The 24416-nt window shown below is 37.6% G+C and overlaps 4 protein-coding genes across 11 annotated transcripts; 1 reads left to right on the plus strand and 3 right to left on the minus strand.

Moving 5' to 3' along the window:
- Positions 1-876: 876 nt before the first annotated feature.
- On the minus strand, positions 877-13032 carry LOC124181152 (GRB10-interacting GYF protein 2-like). Of its 5 annotated transcripts, none has more exons than XM_046567428.1 (16): positions 12849-13032; positions 12132-12176; positions 11106-11337; positions 9109-9319; positions 8762-9025; positions 7708-7921; positions 6207-7218; positions 5741-6082; positions 5346-5657; positions 5152-5244; positions 4369-4808; positions 4055-4253; positions 3735-3932; positions 3074-3512; positions 1587-1819; positions 877-1415 (listed from the first exon to the last, which is right to left on the minus strand). In XM_046567428.1, the coding sequence occupies exons 2-16, from the start codon at positions 12161-12163 to the stop codon at positions 1290-1292; spliced, it is 4347 nt and encodes a 1448-aa protein (XP_046423384.1). In that variant the 5' UTR covers positions 12164-12176; positions 12849-13032; the 3' UTR covers positions 877-1289. The 5 variants fall into 5 exon arrangements, with proteins under 5 accessions (XP_046423384.1, XP_046423385.1, XP_046423386.1 ...); XM_046567429.1 differs by having other exon boundaries at positions 8762-8984; positions 9146-9319; positions 11097-11337; positions 12849-13030; XM_046567430.1 differs by having other exon boundaries at positions 8762-8984; positions 9146-9319; positions 12849-13029.
- Positions 13033-13601: 569 nt separating this feature from the next.
- Positions 13602-14606, minus strand: LOC124181158 (transcription initiation factor TFIID subunit 10-like). 2 transcript variants are annotated; one of them, XM_046567448.1, is made up of 4 exons: positions 14249-14606; positions 14119-14183; positions 14023-14028; positions 13829-13964 (listed from the first exon to the last, which is right to left on the minus strand). In XM_046567448.1, exons 1-4 carry the CDS (start codon positions 14366-14368, stop codon positions 13898-13900), a joined length of 258 nt encoding a protein of 85 aa, XP_046423404.1. In that variant the 5' UTR covers positions 14369-14606; the 3' UTR covers positions 13829-13897. The 2 variants fall into 2 exon arrangements, with proteins under 2 accessions (XP_046423403.1, XP_046423404.1); XM_046567447.1 differs by having other exon boundaries at positions 13602-14028; positions 14249-14593.
- A 154-nt stretch (positions 14607-14760) lies between these two features.
- LOC124181157 (uncharacterized protein C1orf50 homolog) lies at positions 14761-16820 on the plus strand. Of its 2 annotated transcripts, none has more exons than XM_046567446.1 (4): positions 14761-14912; positions 15308-15420; positions 15614-15832; positions 15951-16820. In XM_046567446.1, exons 1-4 carry the CDS (start codon positions 14900-14902, stop codon positions 16137-16139), a joined length of 534 nt encoding a protein of 177 aa, XP_046423402.1. In that variant the 5' UTR covers positions 14761-14899; the 3' UTR covers positions 16140-16820. The 2 variants fall into 2 exon arrangements, with proteins under 2 accessions (XP_046423402.1, XP_046423401.1); XM_046567445.1 differs by having other exon boundaries at positions 14837-15193.
- LOC124181154 (dnaJ homolog subfamily C member 11) lies at positions 16216-20009 on the minus strand. 2 transcript variants are annotated; one of them, XM_046567435.1, is made up of 8 exons: positions 19818-20009; positions 19210-19339; positions 18840-19083; positions 18445-18758; positions 18131-18338; positions 17454-18015; positions 17194-17323; positions 16216-17091 (listed from the first exon to the last, which is right to left on the minus strand). In XM_046567435.1, exons 1-8 carry the CDS (start codon positions 19887-19889, stop codon positions 17069-17071), a joined length of 1683 nt encoding a protein of 560 aa, XP_046423391.1. In that variant the 5' UTR covers positions 19890-20009; the 3' UTR covers positions 16216-17068. The 2 variants fall into 2 exon arrangements, with proteins under 2 accessions (XP_046423391.1, XP_046423389.1); XM_046567433.1 differs by having other exon boundaries at positions 18445-18761; positions 19818-20008.
- Between the last annotated feature and the right edge of the window lie 4407 nt (positions 20010-24416).

A 24416-nucleotide genomic window follows, 5' to 3' on the forward strand; every position in this document is an offset into this window, starting at 1 on the left:
CATGCTCTTAATGACATTGGTCAAATCAGGTATCAAATCCTTTTCAATCTGTTCAAATTTGTGTGTCTCGGATACGAAAATAAGCACGGACAGTCGGGAATTGATTGTGAAAAAGAAATAATGCATATAGAAAAGGTCACAAATACATATATGTTATAATACACCGCAGTCAATATATTTTACTGTATTTTTCATGTGTATCATTCAACCATCATAGTCAAACAAAGTCACATCTTTTAATTTACAGATATGAAGAGTTTTCAACCGTTTCTTAAGATATTCCACGAATGGGTATACTCACATTTGGCAGCTGTGAAATTCTCAAAAGGGGCACATTCGTCTAAATGAGTTTCATACGCAGAAAATACGTTTAGAAAAATGTGCAATTTTGCAAATCACAACTTAAACGACTATAGAAAATCTAGAAATTATTTTTTGGGACGCAATTTATGAGTCATCAACTTATTGGGAAATAAAAAACTTGCAAGGCGCTGTTCGAGAGATTTTCTAAAATCGTAGCATTTTCAAAAGACGAAAACTCAGCTACTTTGAAACGAGGATTTCGAAAAATTGAGTATTTTCTTATACATTTCAATGGGACAATCCATGTTTTAAAAAATGTACAAAGAAAGTTCAAGTAGACGAAATGATTTAGTGTTTCATAAATTATAGGTATCAAAGATCAGAAGAATATTATGCTAACCGAAAAGGTCGTTCTTATTCTGCGCTTTGAACTGTAAAGTAGAAAAAAATAACCCCCCCGATGTATTTATATATCTGTAAGCGATTTTTAATGGAATAATCGTATCCAAGAGTTATATCCAAGTCGTCAAGTGTACAATAAGTAAGAACTGATAGATTTAAGAAACTGTTTGCGTAAGATTACAATATTTTCAGAAGACATAATTTCACACTACCGTTTTTTTTTTCTTTACTTTCCTCAGTTTTTACAACATCCACTTTTGTCCCAAGAAGTATTTTTTCATACAAGCTGAATATATCAACTACAGAGAAAACGAGGCTGCACAACGTTGAATGAATGTTTCTAAAACTTTCGTTAAAAACATAAAATCACCCGAGACGTTTTTCAAAAATCTCATATCAATTTCGTAGAAAACTTTCCTTTTTAATTTATACATAAATTGAAATATTTTTTAACGAATGCTCTAGAAGCCGACTGGATGGACTTAATAAATAAATAACGGTCTGCTGAACAATTGTAGGTGCGGCATAATTTCCTCTCAAGTTGTATAAAATTGATAATTAGCAGATTTCAGATGACGTCGTATTCAAACGCCCTCTCCGTAGTCGCGATCACCAACATTGATGCGATCCGGTGCAGCAGTGACGCTAAAACCAAGGATCGTGCTGTCCACTTTGTACATTTTTCCTTTTTTTGGCTTTTTTGCTTTTCCCTACAAAATGTATATGGACAATTTCATACACTTGTAGACATGTTAGCATGTAGTTAAAGCAGGAACGAGAAACGAATATTAGTTATCAACAGGGAAACATTGAATAGAAATAGAATTGTATGGTTAATTTTAAAGTAATTTTTAATACCAATCAATGAGCCAAGAATATACCTTGACTTCCTGAAATTCGGTCGCTGTCGCGTTAGGGTTGACAGCAGGAGCAGGCTTGCAGAGATCATCAGCTTGAGGATGAGGACGTTGAGCAGATCTCCACTTGCTACGCTTCTCGAGAAATTGTTTCGCAAATTCGCTGCACTGCTTATTGTCACCCAGGTACAATCTAACGTATTCCTTCACCTCGTAAGCTGACTCGATGTCTCGTAAGAAGCCAACGAATGTCGGAACTAAGCATGTTCAAAATGATTTTTCTTTTAAATAAACATATTTGAACAATTAGCAAGAACAAATTTGACAATTCATAAGCGATTAAACAAATTAGATTATTATTTTAGCGTTTTGTGTCCCCGTCTTATTCATTAACACTGTTAGAATCAATTTCAAGATCAATACACAAGAATAATTCTAGAATTTACATCATGTTTTTACTTTTGGTTAGGTAATTATTAATTCTTGGTTTCACCCAGAGTAAATGGTATACTAAATTTTTTCTTATTCCTTAAAAGTAAATGCAAATAAAATGCTGTCCAAACTTCGAATCTGGGTTTCGTATCTGAAGTTTTAACCACTGGATTGCCTGATGGTGAGGCTGAGTAAGACGTTATAAAATGGTCCAATTCTCGCGATAATTCATGTGGAGGAACTTCGTATTTCACCTGTGATAAAGACTTCTAAGACGAAGTGTCTGTGAGACGAAACTGCTTCCAAACAGAACGAACACTCTCATGGTGAATCTTACACGGATTACCGATTCTTATTTCCAGGACAGCCCATTGCTATTAGTGATGCAAAATTGGGGGAGTTAATAACGTTCAATACTGCTTGTTTTTTCAAAATTAATTTTTTTGTCTTAAGCACCATGATTAGTCCATGCGAGATATTTTAAACAGCGATATTTCTTATTCGCTGTGTCTTTCGATAGAATTTTTTCAGAAAGTAGCAAGTGTTAAATGATACGGCAGTTTGATTTTATTTCGAATAATTTTTAGTGAGGCGATGTTTCTTGATTACAAAATTTTTACTGGAGGGCATTTAAAAGATTGTGATTCAGCTCTAGGCTGCTGTAGTAAGATTGTATTGCTGAAAAAATCCTTCGATACACATCAGTCTATAAGAATCACAAATTTTTCATTCACTATATAAAAATTATCTACGCAATGTTAACGTAACCGAGATCTGTGAAAGGGTATAAAATCTTATAAAATTCACAGAGGTATTTTGAAACTTGCCTGACTTTTCCCAGCTAGCAAAAGTAACGTATTGTTCTCTACTTGGACTGTCAAATCACTAATACGCCGTATAAATCGTAAAGTTCGCCAGGTTCCTGGTTTTGGTATAATTTTCAATATTTTTCCATGTTGCAACATCCCTGTTACTAATTTTCACTGGGATGACAACATCAATTATAATGCACGTGATATTCGGGGCCTCGTGAACAAATAATATAACTACGGAATTAGTAATTCTATTAGAAAACTTACTATCAACAGACGCCTGAAGGCCACCCAAGGCTTTGTTACACCACTGAGTGAAGTCGTCTGGCTTGGCAGTATTTTGTTCGAAGATTTTCTTGACCAATTCCCCTTCTTTTTTGTTTTTACTTTTGGTGGGTTTGTTATTTTGTTGCTGCTGCTGTTGTTGTTGTGGTTGTTGAGGTTGCTGAACGGTATTTACAGGGGCTTTGATGGTTGCCAATTGTTTAGCGGAGTGTTTTGGTGTTGGATTCATCTTCGCTGATATAGGATCATCCCAGAAACCGCCAGTGGTAGTATTCGTGCTATTAGACCAGGCCTGGTTGTTAGCGTTCGTAGCACTGTTCCAGTTCAAAGACTGGGCAGCAGTGCCCCAGATACCGGCGCTTTGTAGTGGCACTACTGGTTCCTTTTGCGCAGCCTTTTCCTGTCTTTCCCTTTCTTGCTGCTGAAATACAGAAATGACTTAATTCTACGTAATATTTCGGAAAATCAAGAGAATTTAAACCTCGCAAGATTAGCTGGTCCTGATAGATCCAAATTCCGTAATTTATAGATTGCTGTAAAGTTTCAAAATACTCCAAATTTAAACAGTTTAGTATGTAATCGCAGCTGCTTGAAAAAAAAAAAAAAAATAAAAAAAACAATTCGCCACAACAGCTACTTTTACCTTGGCGAGACGCTCTTGCTCTTCTTGTTGAATCTGCGCTAAACTTTTTACCACTGGCTTTGAGACCGGAGCTGCTTTTTCTGCCCATTTCAGTTGCAGACCTTTCGATATTTCTGCCATTGCTGCATCCTGGGCCACTTCTGCAGTTCTTTGCTGTGCCATTTGTTGTTGCATCAGTTGCTGTACCCTTAATTCTTCCTGTAAACAGCAGAAAGTAAGAAAGGTAGTAAACATACATATTCGCACAAATCGTAATCACTATTTTCCACGAATTATGTGGTAAAGAGTTTTATGCAGAGACATAAAATGAAAAAACTTACAGCCTTCTTTTCTCGTTCAAGCCTTTGTATCTCAGCAAGTGACGCGTGAGAAGATGGAGCTGGAGCGTGAGGAGTCTGAGCCCAAGGAGCCTTGCTGCGCTCTTGCAATTTTCTAAGTGCCTCTGCTTCCCGCCTCCGTTGCTCGGCTCGCTTTGCTTGCTCTTCGGCTTCTGTCTTTCTGCGGGCCTCCTCCTCTTTCCTACAATAATCATAACCACTTAAATTGACTAACTTACGAGTCAATTTCATTCGGGAATTCTGCATAAATTAGAACTTCTAATTAAATCTAGTTCGATTATAAACGGCTATCGTACTTAATTCGTTCTTCTTCTTCACGTTTTTGTTCTTCTTCCAACTTTTTTCTCTTCTCTTTCTCCTTTCTCTGTTTCTCTTCTTGTCTCTTAGCCTCTTCCCTCTTTCTCTTCTCTTCCTCCTGTTTCTTACGGTTATTTTCCTCATCTTGTTTTCTCTTTTCCTCCCGCTTTCTCTCCTCCTCTTTGCGCTTTTTCTCCTCCTTCTTCTTCAGTTCCTCCTCTTGCTTGCGCTTCTCTTCCTCCTTTCGTTTCTTCTCTTCTTCTTTCTTTTTTCTCTCCTCTTCCGTACGCTTTGCCGCCTCTTCAGCCAATCTTGCTTTCTCTGCCTCCTCGTCTTGTTTCCTCTTAGCGCTTTCTTCATCCGCTTGTCTTTTCAATTCTTCCTGTTTCTTGAGTTGCGCTTTCTTTTTCTCCTCTTGTATTTTAAGTTTTTGCTCCTCCTGAAACACGTGATAGTTACACTTAGTGTGACCTCAGTTTGACAGTACATTTCAAAAATGAAAATCGTTATGCAAAACAATAAATTGAAGTCATCTCTGCTAGAGCTTCACTGCAAATCACTAACCAAAGACAACACTTGTCTCATGTACACATTCATAGAGTCTGTGTAAAAACCTACCTACCTAAAAGTTCATATTATTCATTCGGTGCATTGATACAAACGCCAAATCGTCAGCAGTTTAAAGGAAAATAAAAAAAAAAACATGCGCACTTGTGGAGTGATAGTTAACCAGGGAGTTTTTTTGTTACCAATTTTCATTACCTTATGTAGACTTTACTCACTAGTATCTGTTGTTCAGTCTTCATTTCTTTAGTATGTAGATCCCAAAGTGAATTAGGCAATTGGCCAGGGGGCATGGCAGGAATAGGGCCCATCTGAAATTCATTACAGAGATAAAGAAACGTCCATTTCCGCTAACAGCGAAACAATTCGAATTCCACTTAGCAAATTCGCTTGGGCATAACTTGTTCCTCACCTGGGATTGCCAATTCGGATTGCCAAATTGAGGTGGTGCCATTTGCGGTGGGGGGGGATGAGGCCAGACAGACTCGATTTGTGTGGCTTGTGGGTGTCCATTAACATTGAGCTGTCGCAGCAACGATTTGATGGGATTATCTTCAGGCGTGCTGGCAGGGGTAGGTGTCATGCTGGGCTGCTGAATGCCGTGTAAATTTTGTATGCCTCTCATTTGTTGCATAAGTTGTTGGACGGTGTCTATCGTTCCGGGATGGGTTGGCGTCGTCGGATGCATAGTTGGCGGGAGGTGATTCTCAGATTGAGTTTTTGCCTGAACATTTGAAATGTGGGCATTGGTGGATTCATCAAGTTTTGTATATTTATAACGCAATTTGGAAAATTAATCGTCATTACCTGTTGCATCTGTGTGAATAATTGCATTATGGGATTTGCTGGTTGGGCAGTGAGCGTAGGTACAAATGGATTAACAGTCATTGGGGATATTTCTGCCATCTCAGGTTGCTGCAGCATGTGTTGGAGTATTAATTGGTTTTGGTCTGCAGGACTCATGGAAGTCCATTGTTCAGACTGTGACAGCTTGTTTATAACTGCTGAGCGCACGTGTCGGAAAAGCAGTTGATTTTGAAGCAAACACATTTGTTGGTACTGATACAGGACCGACGGATCCTCCATTCCAGCTTTCGGAAGGGCACCAGGAATTGCGACGGGTACTGGAATTGCGACTGGTTCCGTTACCTACGTGAAATTCGACGTAAATTGTATTGGCCAAAGTGCAACATCGCTCGCTATTAATTGTTAATACTGTCGCTATCACGTGTCATGTATGAGAGCAAAAATTTTTAAAGCCAGTTCTAAATACCTTTAAAGGAGGTACGGGTGGACCAGGTATGAATGGTATTCTGCCCCACATTTTGATGAGATCACCGAGCATGGAATACCTTTCGTCGCAGGCTCTTCTTACAAGTAGATTAACGTTAAAGTATCCAGCTTTTAACCATTCCGACATTTCGCTAGCCAAAAATGGTCCCTGAACTTCACCTTGAGGGTCTCGGTAGAACCATTTCTCTTGAGTGGCCGACGCGATACTGGGAACTGGGTTGTTCGCCGAAGGTGGAATATTGGATCGTTGATCTTTGTGGGTTTCTTCATCAGCCATTAGTTTAGCCACTAACGCGTCTGCCTCTTCCTTCATCCTATCTAAATCGTCCTCAGACTTTTGTCTAACATTAGTGACAGATATCATTCCTAAAGTACTTTTACTCTTTTTTAAACCGGAATGTAAGACTGGCTTGTCATTGTTACCCACAACAGATGATTCGTTTATCGTATTGTCCGTTCTGGCCTCTTTGGCCAGTGGTGTATCCCCAGGAGTTTTGTTAGAGTTTCGTGTATTTTGCATAACTGGATTCTTGTCCGAAACTTTGTCTAAATTGGTGGCACTTTGAACTTTTCTTGGTAACGAGTTAACCACAGGCGATGAACCTTTCAACGGAGTATTACTTTGAGTAGGCAGTGGTTTTGAGGGTGATACGCTACGTTTATCCTGCACCTCAGGACTCTCTTTGTCCTCAAAAGTTTGAAGGGATTTTGGTCGCTCTCTAATCCCAGTACTACTGGCAGTTATGTTAGCACGACGATTGGAAGTTTGGGGAGTTTGTCCGTGGTTAATAGGCAAGGGTTTTGAGGATGGTTTAGAATTGCTTAAATTATTTCCTTCTGACATGTGACGGATCCTCGATTCTCGATTACCCCCAGCGCTAATTATTCCGTCTTCGTCGTCGTCCGAATACATCCCTCCGTGAAATGCTCCCGACGCGTCGAAGCTTCCGCCGCTCTCGCTAGGATTCTCCGTTGCCCTGCAAGAGTAAGACCTTCATCATTTCTAAATGAGGCTGCATTAGGACCGATTTATTAAGGGCAAATTGCTATCACAAAGCTTTCGTAATTTTACTCTTCGATGAGATTTACTGTACGATATGAAAAACCTTCAAGTACAATGTACATTATAATTGCACATTTCAAATAACAGTCATTTCATTTAATGATCCGAAGACAAACGTTGACATTTTGCGCCAGACCCAAGCAAACCATGCAAATTGTGAATTATTTTTATATCGTATTCAATTTATAACAACACTGCCAAGTTCCATAATCTCAGACAGAATGAATCGCTCTCGTTTACTTTTGTAGTCATAACACTCAAGGCACTGAGTTTGCAGAATTGCAAACCGGTAACCGAATGTTAAGTTTTGGCTAAGTAGTCATCACAGATAGGAGCTTTTTTTGCAAATTACTTGGCTGGTCTCGTACAGAAACAAAGAAACAAGTCGCCGAATAATTTTGAATATCTTGATAATTACCACTCAGGTAGGTTGTCATGGTTGTCGTGATGGTTAGGTTCCCAAGTCCGAAGAGTTCGAGTCGGTGGATGATGAGATAATTCGTGAGAGGACCTGTGGCTAGCCCTGTGCTCCCAACGTGTACCACTTCTCACCTCTTCTCCCTCCACGCCATCAGGTCGTTCCAATCGATCGCCCCTCTCCGAGCCACCACCATCACGCCAACTGCTTCTAACTGAAATTGTAATTAAATGATTTATTTTTATCTACTTTGTTTACATGATCACAAGTCGACCTGTAAACCAGAATTGTTGGACTCTGTGCTAATCCTTTTCTAAGATCCTCCGGAACATTTTAAAGGAAAGCGTTACTCTTAGGAGTATTGGAAGCATTATTTATTGATCAAATTTTGTAATGCGATGCTGTACCAAAGAGCAGGATTTCCTTCCCAATACAGTATTCTGGTCTGTCAAGTGCTATGATTTGATCGATACTTACAGACACAGAACTCTCAGCTGGTTCTTAAAAACAAAAAGTAACGCTAAAATGTGGTGTTTGAATAGAGAGTATTAAGACAGTTGAAATCTATATTTTTGTTTTTTATTCACACACTAAATACTAATTTCCCAATGGCAGTGTAATTAGTAACAGTATAAAATTTTAAAACGATAAGTACGGTTTTCAATATAAGCGACAAAAAAAAGTAAAGTTTTTTTGTTCTTGGAAGTAAAAAACAGTAAAATATAATTATCGGTAAATAAGTGAGTAAAACTGAGAAAGTGTGAGTCTTGGCGGTCGAAAGCCTAGTATGATCTATGTTACTTTTTGTGTTGCAATTAGGTTCAAAGGTGTCAATATAACACAGTTCCGTAGAGATTATCATCGAAAAACTGATAACGAAATTAGATAAGACATGAATACTGTTATCGCGTGTTATTAAATATGTTGAAAATAATTAGATAACTCCAGATGTACACAATTTTGTTCAAGCGCAAGTAAATACAAAAACGTTAATCAATTTGAAGAATATTTTGAACTGCAGAAATCTATTTGAATGCACAAGATATCTACTGACCCCATTTTTCACCACGATTACTAGAAGCCACTCTCCATCCATCGTCGTCTTCGCCAGCACGCTGGCGTCGCCAGTTCCCTTCCACGAATGACCCGCCGCCTCCACCTCGTCCTAATTCTTTTCTGGGACTAGTAGAACCATTCCAATCTCCAGGTTCAGGTCCGCCATTTCTCTCTGACCAACCTCGTTCACTCTGTGATCTGTCGAATGGTCTAGTTCTCCCCTGAGAATTGAAATCAACGGTGCCATGAAACTGCTTCGAAGCTTAGAAGGTTGCAAACACTTGATATTAAATTCTCTTATCAAAATCATTGGCATTTGTTCACAGCTACCGAATTGTCACACACCTTCATTTATTCTGTTAAGAATAAAACTGAGATCTACCGGAAAAGGTTGTGGCTCAATTCTCGGTCCATCGCCTGGCTCGTCAAAGATGGCTCCTCGGGAGTAATGAGTCGGATAAATGCCACCTCTCCCACCTCTGCCTCGTCCTCCACGATCAACGCTGCTCCCTCTCCCTCTGCCCACATTGTTTGTTAAACCACTATTCCAGGAGCGCTGAAATGACGGATACAGTCTATCAAAGCATTCCAACACTATTTTGGTAATCGGGTAAAGAATGTGAGAATAACGAAAGGGTTTACTTTCGGTATTGGTTTTGTTAGCTGCATGATAGTCTACCGGAGTTGAGTAGAATGTACGCAATATTTTTTTTTTTTTTTTTTGAGAAAGCGATTAATAATATACTTTTGTTTTGTTCCTATGTTTTTCAAACTCTTTAATCCAAAAACATGATCCAGTAGCGACAAGGGGCCGAGTAAGACTGAGTAGGATTTTGTTGCAATGAAGTATTTAAATAGAATAGTCTCAAAAAGTCGATTTGAATATTTTTTCCTAGAGCTCTGTATGTTGCAGAAGTTTCTAATAATACTGAGTCTTCGATATAGACATGTGAACTCTTTAACGGTAGCAGTCAGCGGTTCACTATCACATTATCACTGATTTTATGTAATAAACTTACAAACGCTTCGTTGCTACAGAATAAAAATTGATCAACTTCGGCTACGGACATATCGATTACCGCAATAGAGATGAATCTTTTTCACGACAAGGGAAGGCCAAGCAATTGAAGTGCAGAGGCTTATACAAGCCAGGAAGTTTGGCGCAAGGGCTCCAGAGAGTGGCTGTATATTTTTAGAACACGACCAAGAATGACACAGTTCCCAATATAAGATACGACACTAATACAAGACGATACAAAAATATATGTATGTGCACATATTGAATCGCATTCTATCTCTACTTACATTTTAGTCAAATATCGATCTATTCGAAATAAAAATATTCTTACATCTTCCAAGCCATGTAGCAGTATCCATAAAATCGTAATTTCAATTTTATCCAACCTACATTTTGTTTGCTCAAATACAAATACCGTGATTCAAAGTTCAAGGTCATATCGAGTTTGAAAATATTTAGCATCGTATATATATGCAAATGGAATGTTAAATATTACGTCACACATCATTATATGCATTAGAAGAATTCTTTTTGCCAAAGTCAATCTCATTGAACATTACATTTCTTACCATTTATCGCCATGTATCATTGTTGTTATTTTTTTTTTTTTTGAACAAGTCATTCGGATGTTTTCTGTAAATGATTTTATCAAATTTTCCACAAGCGCAGCAATATTTCATAGTATATGATGTGTGTGTGTGTGTGTGTGTGTGTGTGTGTGTGTGTGTGTGTGTGTGTGTGTGTGTGTGCATGGGTGTATATATATTCAGTAGATATATTGACTTTTTGCATTGCAGAAACATGTTGATAAATATGGAAAATGTGCGCATATATATGTATATACATTTTCCATAATTATCACCATTTTTCTATAATGAAAAAAGTTAATAGATCTACTTTTATTTGTTATAATGAATCCAGGTTTTACTTTGAATGAAACATAAGTTAAAGTTACACAAAGATTCTACTATTTACCCGTAAAGTTTAGTTGCTTACTTGTAAAATTTTTTCTAAAGTTATAACCATCAGACCGATTCAAGTTGTACTTGTACATTCCAAAAGACACAACACAACGAAGATAGATTTTCAAAAATGATAGCAAAGCAAATATTCCTAGTAAGCATATTGCAATGAGATGCATTGGCATGGTGTGTAACCTTAGTGTTTACTTTTTTTTCATTTCTGATTCTCAATTTCGAGAAGAGATTCTAACAGGAAACGAGTCATTGGGACAGAAAAGATGAGCAGGAAATAAGTTAGGTATATGTGCGGAACGGGCAGAAATTATCAAAAATCTGATGATAGTAATAACAACCACATTTACCGCTTCTTCTTCTGTCATTGGTGTGAGTGCCAGCGGTTGTTGAGCTTGTATAATGTAGAGGGCAGGAAAAGAAGCGAGTGGTTCGGGTGCTTTATAATTCCGGTCAAACAGAGCTAACATCTCTTCTCGACCGTATCTATGCTCAGCTAGCTGGTAACGAGGGGTGGTCAGGATACTAGGTCCTCCCCCTCCTCCGCTGGTATTGCAACCGTCTCCTGACAAGTTGCGCAACCTGTACAATGGCAAAGTTTTGTCAGAGAGATGTGAGGAAAGGAAAAAACAGGGAAACAGAAAATAGCTTACCATGCAGCATTGATAACTTATGCGCTACATTTATTATAAAATTGTGCCAGATTCAATTCTTTCTTCCTCTTTTAATCCTTTAGCTACTTTATTTATTATTTTTCAGATTCAGTTGTTCGTAATGATGCGACTAAAATATTAAAGAAAAAAAGAAACTCGTTTTGTTACGCAAATGACAGATTATACTTTTTGAGTTGATCGTGTTGTCTTTCATGATACACAAAAATATTGATTGTAAATATTTAAAAATTTCAGAGTATCTTACGAATTTTTTATGCTTTATTAGTTTTTAGTGGAAGTGGGTTTTAAAGTACTTTTCAGGTCTCTAACTGACTTTGCATAGTAAAAATGTCAAGTGTGAAATGCACTATCTTTTCATGATGAGTAAATACCTTTACTTTCGACTTTTCAATAATGACAAAGTATAGTGTTATCTAAAAATCATCATATAAATGAAAGCAAATGTCAGACAATGGTGAAAGAAAGATTCATTTATAGTTATAAAACCATCGCTGCAAAATGAAATTTTTCACTTAGATTTATCAAATACCAATCACAAGATTACCAAAATTTTCAAATGCCAAAGAATCTGTTTGCAGGATTTATTTCTTAAAATTGTATAAATGATAGTATCTCAAAATTTTAATGAAAATTTAGATTCTGAATGATAAAATCTGCTGCCAAATCATAACGTCAGTGAAATTTTTTTAGGGAATAACTTACCACTCTGGACCAAATCTCATTGATTCCGTCATCTCGCAAAGTTAGCTGAAAAATTCGATAAAGTAGCATGAATACATGTATTTGTTTGGCACAAACGGTCAGCAAAGAAAAAATACAATAGTAAATAATAAATAACAGTCTTTATCCGGATTGTAAAAATATAATATTTAACTGTTACTTCACGTTTTGAGAATTTTTATTCAATTTCTGTTTTACTTACACCTTGGACATTCGATAACGCGGTTAAAGCTCGAGTAATTCGCGTATTGGGATGATTTCGCGTTTGAAAGGATTGATGAATTAGAACACGAAACAGATGATTTAGAATATACCTAGAATATACAATAGATGCAACAGACTGGAGAACGTAGAGGAGCCGAAATTAGCGTCACGAAAGTGTCGAGCAGCGGAAAATGAAACTGCGATATCGTTGCGCGGAAAGGAACGAATACCAGAATTGAAAGACGCGAGAACAGAAATATTCTTCCCGTTTATTTACGACATATTTTTTGACGGAGCAGAATCTACGTAGGTATGTATGCATGTAGTATCCCACAGCAGCCAAGGTGGCAATATTAACCAAACTTTTTTCGATTGTAGAAATCACGATATGCCACCGGATCATCATATTCTTTGATAAAAGTTTGTCACCAATGCTTTTGTTGCAATATTTCACTGCCAGTAGCGTCTAGTTTGCTATATAAATTATTGAAATACCTTATTGGGGTTCGGAATTATTGGGCGAATGAAACAACACACCAATATGGCCGATGGGTTTTTTGAGATAGAACGCTGAACGCATGCGTAGTGTTTTTTGTCACGTGATCAGAGATTTAAAGCCAAACCCAAATCCCCGTACAAGGCGCCACTTGTACGAAAGTGGAAGACCTCGGAAGATCTTTTGCTTCCTGCTTTTAAAAAGTACCTTTTATTTGCCTAAACGAAAGTTTTGAAGAAAAAACTGCAGATTGGCTGACCTTTGAATACCGAGTCGTTATCGAGTTCTTCAACTCTTTTGTTTTCGAAATGTGGCAAGTAAAATGAACCCAGACATAGGAACTCATTTCAACCCAACTCCGGTTTGTGTATCAATTTTTTTTTGACAGATTATATCATCAATTTTAATCCTTCCACTTACTTATGTCCTAATGTACGTTACAACTGTGACGAAAATATCAGTCTGATATATTACTTTCCAACACAGACATTCATCTCAACCGACCAAGTTATTTTACCGTTCCGCCTCTTTGACTTAACCGACTCCTGATTAAAGCCATATATGGTTAAAGCTGGCTGTAAAAATTAGGAAAAATTTAAGAAAGTTTCAACTGATACTGACAGATTTACGGAATATGTTTTGAAATCGAAAACAGCTATTATTTTCATCGTATCGATTTGTAGTACTATAAATCTGAATGGTAATTAATTTCTCTTTGCAATTGTGTCTAAAGGGTAAGAAAGAGACTCTTATATTTTAAGACAGTTTATTCAAAGGGATTTTAAGTCGTTACAAAGAATAGTAACAACAAAACGTTCTTCTTTCCAGATCTGTGCAACCGGCTATTTAAGAGTGAATCATTTGAGCTTAAGCAAACTGCATGAAAGAATTTTTTTAGAAATCCACACCTTTGAGAAGTCATTCAGATACAGTGTAGAATTAAGTTTCTCTCTGATAAAGGGACTCATTATTATAAATCAGACAAAGTAGTGCGGCTTCTTGACCACTATGCCATATTCAGCAACAGCTGGTGTCAGGTCTTCCATTGTTAACGTGTAGCGGCGATCTTTTCCTTTCGTCTTAGTATTTTGATTTGCTCCTCTCGTCTTACAGTGCTGTAACGCATCGTTAGCTATTTCAGAGATGAACTTTTGAGCCGCTAAGGAAACTAACCTGACACTAAAACAAAGAGAATAGAATTGTTCCATGAGCAATTACAAACCAATAAATAATAAAATATCTAACGAATAATTCTCGTTTTACTCTTACATTCTTGGATCAGTCGTGTTGAAACCAGCTGTATGGAGATAGTGAGCGCTGATCGCATCTGGAACCTGAAATAAACTGCTCGTTTTACAAAGATATAACTTCTTCCAATATCATACAGCGACTTACGTACAGTCGGAGTATAATCTTCAAGTTGCAGTAGAAAATCGGATAAAGGTTGCCCAGCTGATCGAGGTTCTTCGTTAGTTCCCGAATATATCGGAGGTGTGTCTCGTCCGTAACCTTCTGCCATTTCCGTAATTCAGATTTCGTTAAATCTGAGCCGCTGCAATTTCTCTAGTAACGAACGATGTTTCGATTTCTCGTAAAAACGGTTACAAGTTGTGGCTTTAGTAGCATGAAATTATTTCTAGAGGGTAAGATTATCGTGGATAGATGAAAAAGGTTAATTTAGATGTAAATAAATATTGCGATCCCTCTCTCTTGCAGTACAATAAGCAGAGAGAAACCTTCGAAAACTCCAGACGCTCCAGACTAACGACAAAATCACTAAATTGGCGACACTGGTGTCGCTCGTGGGTAGTGAGTGAAGTTGGCGGCGGATCAACGCATCTCGAATCTCTGGAAGCACTTCTGCACTTAGCACTTTAACAGACGACCTTGACATTACCGATCGGGGGAATGAAGACGTTACCGATGACTCAAGCACAAAATAATTACTTATCCGTAGTAAATATATGAAAATAAGAGTTGTTCGACGAATCCTTAGATAAGATTTGTCACATCTTAGTTGGAATCAGTGGTTGGAAGCCCCCGACATTTTATGAAATACGCGAGTGCGTTCAGTACAGATATTTTCATTTGAGGTTAAGATTTTCAGCACATGCGGTAAAAATCAGTCGCTGAGAACTTGCGGCCGGAAATTGTTTTTTTTTTCACATGTTAATTTTGCGTATTTATCGCGCCACTTTTGCTTTTAATTATTTCGTGAACAATAATCACAATAGTTATTATCACTCTATATGATCTTTTCTATTTTTATATTCCGCTGAACGCATGAAACGTGTTCACGCCGCGATGGAGCTAGAAAATTATAGTAACATTCCATCGTCCAAAGGTATGCAAATATTTACATGACATCAATTCCATCAGTAATATATAATATAAAAATATGTTTTTTCAAGTCATGGGAATCATATTTTCTATAGCTGCGTCATTCTTTACTGTGCAGTTCGTCTTGTGGAACGAAATGTTACGCCTCAAGGAGTTACATTGGTTAATCCATCGGCTATTGCAAAAAAAGCACCGAATGATTTAGTGATGCTCGCTCTGGAGATACAAAAGGTAATTTAATCTATGCGTGTCATATCATCATAATTTGTTGTTGAATCATTTTGCAAAGCAAAATATGTCCAGCATTACAATAGTGAATATTTACTACATTTCACATCGATGTTAAAGATACATTATTCAAAAAAAGGCGCTAATTAGAATACGATCAAGATTCTGTGTAATAATTTATGTACGTCATTAACAGGCGGACAATTTTGTCAAGGCTAACGCCTGCAACAAGTTACAAATAATCGCTGAGCAAATGAAGTTTCTTCAAAAGCAAGCCGAGAATGTTTTATTGGAGGCGAAACAGCATACGTACTTGCATCACGCAGCTTGTAATTTTCGAAAGCAACCAGGACACATTTACCACGTTTATATGAGAGAATCTGAACAGACATATTTCTCTATGCTAAGTCCAGAGGTAGGACAAACTTCCTCACTTCAAAGATTGATGGCATTTCTATAAGAACTGTGATTCTATTAATCGTTTGTATTTCATTTAATTTGGTAGTCTAAATTAAACTAATTTTTTTTCCCAGGAATGGGGTGGAGACGGTCCGCCACATTCCTACAAAGGATCTTACAGATTGGAGCATGATCAGTCATGGACACCGGTTTCAAAGATGAAAAGCAAGGATGACGAGCTGCACATGATTCATAAAATTTTAGATGCAAATCAGGCCTTTTCAATAACTGATGATCCTAACAGAATGAACATAGATAATTGATTTTGGAGAAACGTACTCGTTTAGCATAACTAGCCTCATGTAAAGATTATCGAAGGTAATCTTTTTTTCCTGATACTTTACCAGAAAAAAATGTTAGTCTCGGAGTTCGTCTTTGAGAATATTCTAGTACTTGGAACAAGCACCGACCTCTGCTTGACTTCTTAATCAGCTATTACAATTACCAATGAAATGTGACGGTAAAATATTAATTTGTCTATAAATATATGATGCACTCACCGCCAATGTGGCATCAATGCAGCATCGATTGATGTTTTAACAATTATGTATTTTCATTTCAAGAAACAGTCGTTTTTGTATAGTAACAAGTGTTCCTTTCATAACATTCTGCCTGGTGGCAGTCTAACAATGTATGCGTTATAACTTGCTCTAAAGAACTATTTATAGAATTTACACACCAATGTCCTGCAATGTGAACTGAAGTTTGTGTTCGATAATCGCGTGCGTCGTTGATCAACTATACAGCACTGCAATTGTCACACATTGGTGTGAATTTAAAGCTAACAGTTTCTAAAAATATTTTCCTATTCATTTACTCGGGAACAAGTGATGACTATGTAAAATATGCATAAAAATTTGATGAAAGATCAATTCATTCATGGAAGTACAATTTATATTATTTCATCGCCTCATATGCCAGTGAACAAAGTTAGTTGTCTCTAGCGAAGTTAGAAAAAATTAATCTTCCACGCTTGTAAACGTCAAATATAAGATTAGATCTTCGAATTGAATAAAGGAACGTTGAATTATAATACAAGGCGTTACTAATGAATCGTTACTAAATATTCAATGACGCTACTCTGTTTCTCGCAAATTGAACTGTCAGTATCAACAAAATGTCAAGAAACTAACGTGCATTACCACCCAGCTTTACAGTCACTTTTTTTGACTCTGTGTTGGAGTCTTTTGCGTCATGTGGTGTTCACTCTGTGCGCTGTAGAAAAAAAATTTGTTATTTTTTTCAGTGACAATAGTTGTCTACGTAGGACAAAGAAGAGAAAATACTTTCATGTTAACATAACTTATTTTAACTCACATTGTTTGGGTATTCTGAGAGGCTCAGCATCTTTTATAATACACTCATGTGTTTGAGCGTGGAATAAGTATTGCAACAAGAGCTGTTTGTCCTCTCCAACACAAGGATCGTAGAATCCTGGTAGCTGACTCTGTAGCAGTGACATTTTTTGTTAACACGATTATGGGCCTTGTATTTCAATTTCAGGCTTAATTATCGTCATAGTTTGTTCTTTTCTTATCGAAGTTTGTCAGGCAAACGAGAGTAAACCGAAATGTTACCTTGGACGCGTTGTGTAGTACAAGTTTAGAGTCTTTGACTAAACATTGAAGAGGAATAGTAACATCTATGACTTCGTCTCTGGGCCCATTGTCGTCATCCCTTGGAGCGCGTTCTTGTGGGTAGACAAATCTTCCGTAAAGTGCTTTAGTAATGACAAGCCCCCGTTTGGCTTCCTCCTCTGATCTAATTCTGCTAAAAGTTGCCTTCATGAGATCTATAGCTGATTTGGCTTCGCGTTGCTTTTCGAGCATCCTAGTCTTGTTCAATTCCTTCTGCTTCTCTTTGTCTCGTTCTTTTTGCTCTCGGACAACAGGATCTATAATTAGCTTTTTAATCACAGTCCAAGTTATCAACGGGACGACAGTTGCGTAAAAAACTGGAGCAGGTACAACTTCCTCGCACAAATGTATGGGAAATGAATATGTTTGTGACGCTCGACTCAGCTTTATTTTCAATATCACTCCAGTAGGTACGCCAACTGAGACAGAGGCTGACAGAGAGCTGTGCTGGGACACTTTTTTTTCAGCACCGTACTCGAGAAAAGCCCCAAAGGTACCAGCTCTGTAAAATTATCAATTTTGTATGGATCAGTTCATTGCATCATTGGACATTATCAAAAAAAGTATAACATGTAATGAATGTAGCGTATGAATGAACAATAGGAATGGACATTTACTTAACACATCCACGTAGTTTCAGCTGTCTTTCTTCCATTTTATAAGTATAACTGAGACTGATGTAAGAGTGAACCATCCCAAACTGCATTGTAAATGATGTATGAGACATAGACGTGTCTCTCACAATCATTGTGCTCATCGCGCTTTGTATTCCAGCTCTGTACGTGAGATATCCAACGGCATGCTTATCCAATTGCATTGCTAAGGCTGTGAGTAAACAACAATTCTCATACAATAAACCCTCATTCCTACGCGGAATTATCGAAAATAACACGGGTGAAATAACTGGGGTATCGCTAGTTGATCGACTCACTTCCTACAAGACCGGGCCTTATCCCATGAGCCGTGAACTGGAGAATAGTGGCGCCATTGCAGAACAGCCTTTTTGTTAACGTTCTGAACCCCTTGAGAGATAACATCGGCCCATTACCCGCACCAACATCCAACTCAAGCCAACCCTTTGATGATATTAATCGTCTTGCCGAAACATTCACAGACCCTGTTCCTGTCCCATTCTGTGTACCCAGCTGGCCCGACATAGTCACCGTATCTCTAAGGGTGAGAGGAGCCTCGATAGACTGGCTGAACGACATCCCACTGACCTCGATTGTTGGAAATATTCGGTCACTGCTGTTGAAAATGGAAGGATGTTAAGTGAAATGAATGATAATTAATAAGTAATGTGAATATGTTCAAGTAAGTACAAACATGTCGTCGTATTCGTCGTCATATCTGTTAAATATATCCGTAGCATTGATGTTGACTGTGACATTTCCTTTTGGGTTTGTCCGTTGTTGAAGCCTCCTTTCCTCCCTTTCTCGCGCCAAACGTTCATACTCTTCTCTTATTTCTTGGGGCGTTTTAGCTCTTTGGACTATTTCCCAACCTTCAGTTTCCAGACCACGCGTACCAAGGGAATCGTAAATTGCTCTTTGATGCGCATCGCTGAGCACTATTTTAAAAATGTAGAATGTTTTTTAATATCAATTTTATTTTAACTATACATCACCGGAATTTTATCCACTGCTTCTCTTTAAATTGTTTGTAATTTAAGAATATCATAATATTCAGCACTGACCTTCGTACGCTTTTTTCGTACGAGTAAAGAGAGTTTCGGCTTCTCTTTTCAGGACTGGATCGACGTGCTTGTCGGGATGATAAAGTCTGCTTTGTCTGCGATACGCATTATTGATTTCCTCGGCAGTTGCCTGAGAACATGACATATTAAATCCGAGAAAATTAAACAAGGCATTCCTTTTTTACGATCAATGAAAATCATGTCTCAAGATCTGGTCATCAACGAAATAAAATTTGAGTGGTTATTCTTGTTATATACTAAATTCTGTAAAATGAATGCAAACTTTATCCCATACAGAAAATCTCAAGCGTTGAAACATTGCATTTTAAATATTCTTATGGCTTTTTCTTGCAGGTGCTTGGAATGCCTGAGTTGTTTTCGTGAATAAACGGTCAAACGTTTAAAATTTCAAAAAAAAATTCCTAATTGTATATTAGCACCAAAAGATATCGGGACTGCTTTAATTTCAATTCGGAATTTAAATTCCAGTGAAAATATGTAAAACTACCCGGGTTGATGCAATAAATCTGAAAATCACGTGGGGGTTTGAGCAGAGATTGATTCGCCTCCAGCGAGGACTTGGGAGACGTAAAATGATCAATTCTTACATTTCTTGGTACGTTCAGAAAAGTGTAAAAATCTTCTTCGATCACATTATCTTGATCGCCGTCGTCATCCATTTTGAACTTTTCAAAATTACAATTAGCCCAAGTATTTCTTACGGCACTAGAAGTATTATCTATCTCCAAGTCTTCTGCTGAGTATCGTAGGTTACGAAATCGGAAATATTCGGAGACCGGGCCTGCCGGGTATACCGAGTTTCACAATTCCTGCACAGGTGGCGCTACTGAATAACTGCAATGCCGACAAAGTAGACGCTTACAGATTCCTGAAACCATTCTTGAATAAATGCATCTGATTAACAACGATTCACAAAATTTTACACAGCATGGCCATTTTCGATTATTCGGAAATCTTGCAGCGAAAGCTACTGTGGTCAGTAACTGACGAACGGTATTCATTCAGTAACTATAGTCCCACAGAGTCGGAAGACTCTCTTGAGAGAGGGGAGCCGGTTAGAATGCACTCTGGAGTACCGGCATGATCGACAGTGATGATTTTTCCTTTACCAACTGACCCGCGCAGAAATCACAGAGGACGTTACGCTACTAAACAATCTTGGCTAACATCTTCATTTATAATCCAAATCTTGGAAATTAAGAAAGTTAGTTTCTCGTTTAGCTCATTTTGCCGCTAAATTCACGATGTTTTAAAAAAATTGCAATGGCGGTACTCGAAATCTATTGTTTATTATATTGGAATCAATATCTACAAAGATGCTCCTTACAAAGTGTATTCGATAAGTATTTTTAGACGTCACTGAGATTTTTTGTTTGCCGGACTCTCCATGTCAGAGACGACTCTAGGTATAATATTTATTTTAGAAACTGACCTCTATTATATCCTGCAAAAATAAGACAAGAAAGAAAACTTTTCCACTCAAAAGCTGGGAACAAAGTTCAGCTCGAGAGTAAAAAGTAAGCGTGTGATCAGACATCGCGAACGCGGCAAAAAGTTGTTTTGATTTAAAAATGTGATAGTCCTGCTGCTCTCGTTACGTTTCCGAGTCCTGAGTTCTCCCTTTATCCTCCTTCTCTATGTATATTTTCTCTCACGCCATCTTCATCCTCTTCTTTGTTCTTTGCCCTACGTAATTTTTTTTTATCGCTATTTTATGGTTCTTTGTTTGTTCCCATAGTACTTATATTAGGCGCGATTATACCAGAGGATTATAAATTCGCTGCAGCAAAAGGGTTTACACGCAGGTCTTTCCAAATTGTACAGCCATCGAACCGTCACATGATTTCGGAAAACATTCTACTATCTACTGAAATGTGAAATATTTTATAGAAGTCTTCGTACGGTTGAACGCTGTGAACCATGACAAACTACCACAATATTTCAAGTCAGTGTTCCCTAGTCCAGGGTATAATTTTTTAACTCTTACAGCGTTTTTTATATAATGCATTATAACGTACGCGGATTATACATTATATTTTTCTTGTACAACATACGCGTTTTATACTCTTCTTAATCCCGTCTCCGTTAGACTCCCGAGTCGGAACATGCCGCAGTTAAAACCGAAAACTTAATACGGCACGACCGCCTTAGCTAAAAACGCTCGTAAATTAAGGCGCCGCTGTTTAGGTCGCCACGTTTATGAAACCCACACCCACATCGAGCATTCGAGCAGCTAACAATGCTCTTGCTCTTGGTTCTCCTCGAATGACCGACCATCGAACGATATTGCCTTACACGCCGACTTTCAAACCCATGCGGTAGCTCTTGGTCTTGGATTTACAAAAAAGTGTATCCCATAGGGTATCAAATCCATTACACCAGAAGACGAACAATTTAAACATGAAATTTCGAAAGGAATTAGTATCACGCGGTTTCGTTGACCTTTTAACCGGTAACCAAGAATTATAATTTAATGATTTCATTCCAATCAATATACCGGCGTAAGCGTGGAAATAATGCGCGTAAAACTGTGAGTCGAAACAAAATCAAGCAAGCATTTAAAAAAATTGCGGAAGGATGGATGGAACAAAGCGTACGGGTCAAAATATATTTGTACACGTACGCTAAATGATTTATCAAGTTGGGATACATATAGTATGTTATGAAACTTGCGGTTGTCTGTTTGAACTACATGCCAAGCTAATGCATTGCAATAATAACACTTTAGGGCAGTTTTTAAACAGCGTATTAAACACTGGCGAATTTTTTGTCAGCGTTTATTTATCGTGTTCCGTTTCATGCTTATTATAGGTTAGTGGTATAAGTGGTTCAGTCTGGAGGAATAAATAACGCTGGGAAATGTAATTTTTCTGAATAACATGAGTGAGAAGGTGTGAAAGGCCGATCAAATCCATCAATCTCGCAAAATTCACCGTAAAACAATCAAGTAAAAGGTAGCGTGGATCACTTGCTGAATTCTTTTCAATTCCGTATTACACGCTATAATAAAAAATGAAAATAATGATCTCAGGAAAAGGGTTGCAGAACGGATAAGAAATGGGCAAGAAAGATGAGAGGTTCGGATTGAAGCTGCCGTATGGGTAAAACACAATGGCTTGGTGCGTGCATGAACCGAGAGTGCAGAAGCGTATAAACAATAAAGTTAAATATAAGGTGGAGAGAAACAATCGAACAATCGAGTGGCCATGTTGGAAAACACGCTCATTGTGCGAGACTAACAATGCCCCTCGTTCTTGCCAACATTGCCGAGGGTAACTGCAGCTTTTTTGTCAACAATCTGCGAGCTCTCAAGTTATCCGACCGTGTTGAAAAATATCCGGCTTGGCCGCTGACTTGCTGCCTATCGCCATATTCTACCACTGCGCATAATATTTACGTATCAAATGACGAATCGAAATTTCCCTACTACATGTACGTTGGGGTGTCCTTACTTAGGGTGTTGATGATTTTTTTTCAGACCACCCCCCAAATCAACTATAAGTAGATTGAAAAACCATTTTCCTAATTCTTTCAGATTTTTATATCAATTCTAACCCGTGCCTGTAAATGGAGGGATATCGCCATTTAAAATACACCTGTTTCAGATACATTCTCAGCATGTAATTTATCGTAAGAGTGACGATGTTCGAATCAATCTGTAATTGCGAAGATTTAGTGAGTATTAGTGCTACTATCTGAGAAAAAATTCACATCATCGTACCAACCAATCTCGACGAATTGCACACCCTAGAAGTTTGACTTTTTCTTTTTATTTATAAAAAATACAATTTTCTATATTACCTGGTACGATGATGTGAATTTTTTCTCAGATAGTAGCACTAATGCTCATTAGAACCTCACATTCATGGATTTTTTCTAACATTATTACTCTTACAGTAAAATATATACTAAGAACGTGTCCGAAACACGTGTATTTTAAATTTCGGAAATCCTTCCTCTTACAGGCACGGGTTACAGTTGATATAAAAATCTGAAAAAAATTGTGAATTGTTTTTGAATTATTTATAATTGATTTGGTGTGGTGATCCGGAATAAATTCGTCAACATTTTAAATGAGGACCACCCTAATGTACGTATATACATGTATATGCCAATTACGTTTACTATAAACTATAAATGACAAATTATGTTGTATCAAAAAATCGTAGTCATACGATAGTTATTTGATGCCCCCCTCAAATGAGATTAGAGATTCATCATCTGAAGGTTGGTAACTAATTTGTACTGTACATAAAAAAAAAATTTCAAATAGTTCCGCATACATTTAGAGAAAATAAAATAGAAAGTCTTCGAAAAACTACCACCATAGTCGAACGGAATAGTTTCGTTCTATTAAGCGGACGAAAGTAGGACGATCTGCGAATATCTAAGTTTGGAATTCGAAATGTTGAAAAGTACAACTTTTCGTAAACTTCAGGTATTCTCATAAAGGAGTATCAATTTTCACGTATAATTTCGACGATCGACAATTTTAGTATTCAATTTAGATCGGTAAGATTACGAACATGTACGAGAAAGTCCGAAATATTATTTTTGAACCACCGCTAGATGTCGCATCTTTCTTACAAGGAAAAGTTATTGCAGACAATTTAACTTCCTGGCAAAACTCGGTTCCGTGTCCGGAGAATAATCTTCTCATTTGCCGATCGTGAGAACCTATGATCTAAACGGATTTGGGGAATCTGACATTTACTTGTGAACTCACCTTATCTTAACAGCCGAGCCTTAGGAAAAAACTTACGTTCGCGTTAACAATGTTCATGTTACCAACTGTACCAGGAACCCTGGTGAAAGTACTTCCGTGAAGTTTAAACAAGCCTTTGCAAAAGTTGGGAAAAAATTTCTCCAAAATCATTCAAGGTTATTTCAAATAAATCTGCAATATATTTCAGTTATGCCAGGGTTGAGAATCCATGAGAGTTTACTACAATGACGTACGTTGTCAGGAGGAATCTGACTCTAGTAGGTATAGTAAACACGGTGTGGGATGTCGGTGTCTTATGTCAACCATCTGTAAGTTCGTTTCGTAGTTTGATCGTCCGGCTACTTACAATCCGCGAAACCGAATCAACAACCTCGAGTTCCGCGACAAGGTGCCGGATAACATATTTTGAAAACATTTCCAAGAATATTTGGTATAAGATATCGATTGTACAGGTTCCTTC

This window comes from Neodiprion fabricii, chromosome 4 (genome assembly GCF_021155785.1).
Source record: "Neodiprion fabricii isolate iyNeoFabr1 chromosome 4, iyNeoFabr1.1, whole genome shotgun sequence".
Taxonomy (NCBI): Eukaryota; Metazoa; Arthropoda; class Insecta; order Hymenoptera; family Diprionidae; genus Neodiprion; species Neodiprion fabricii.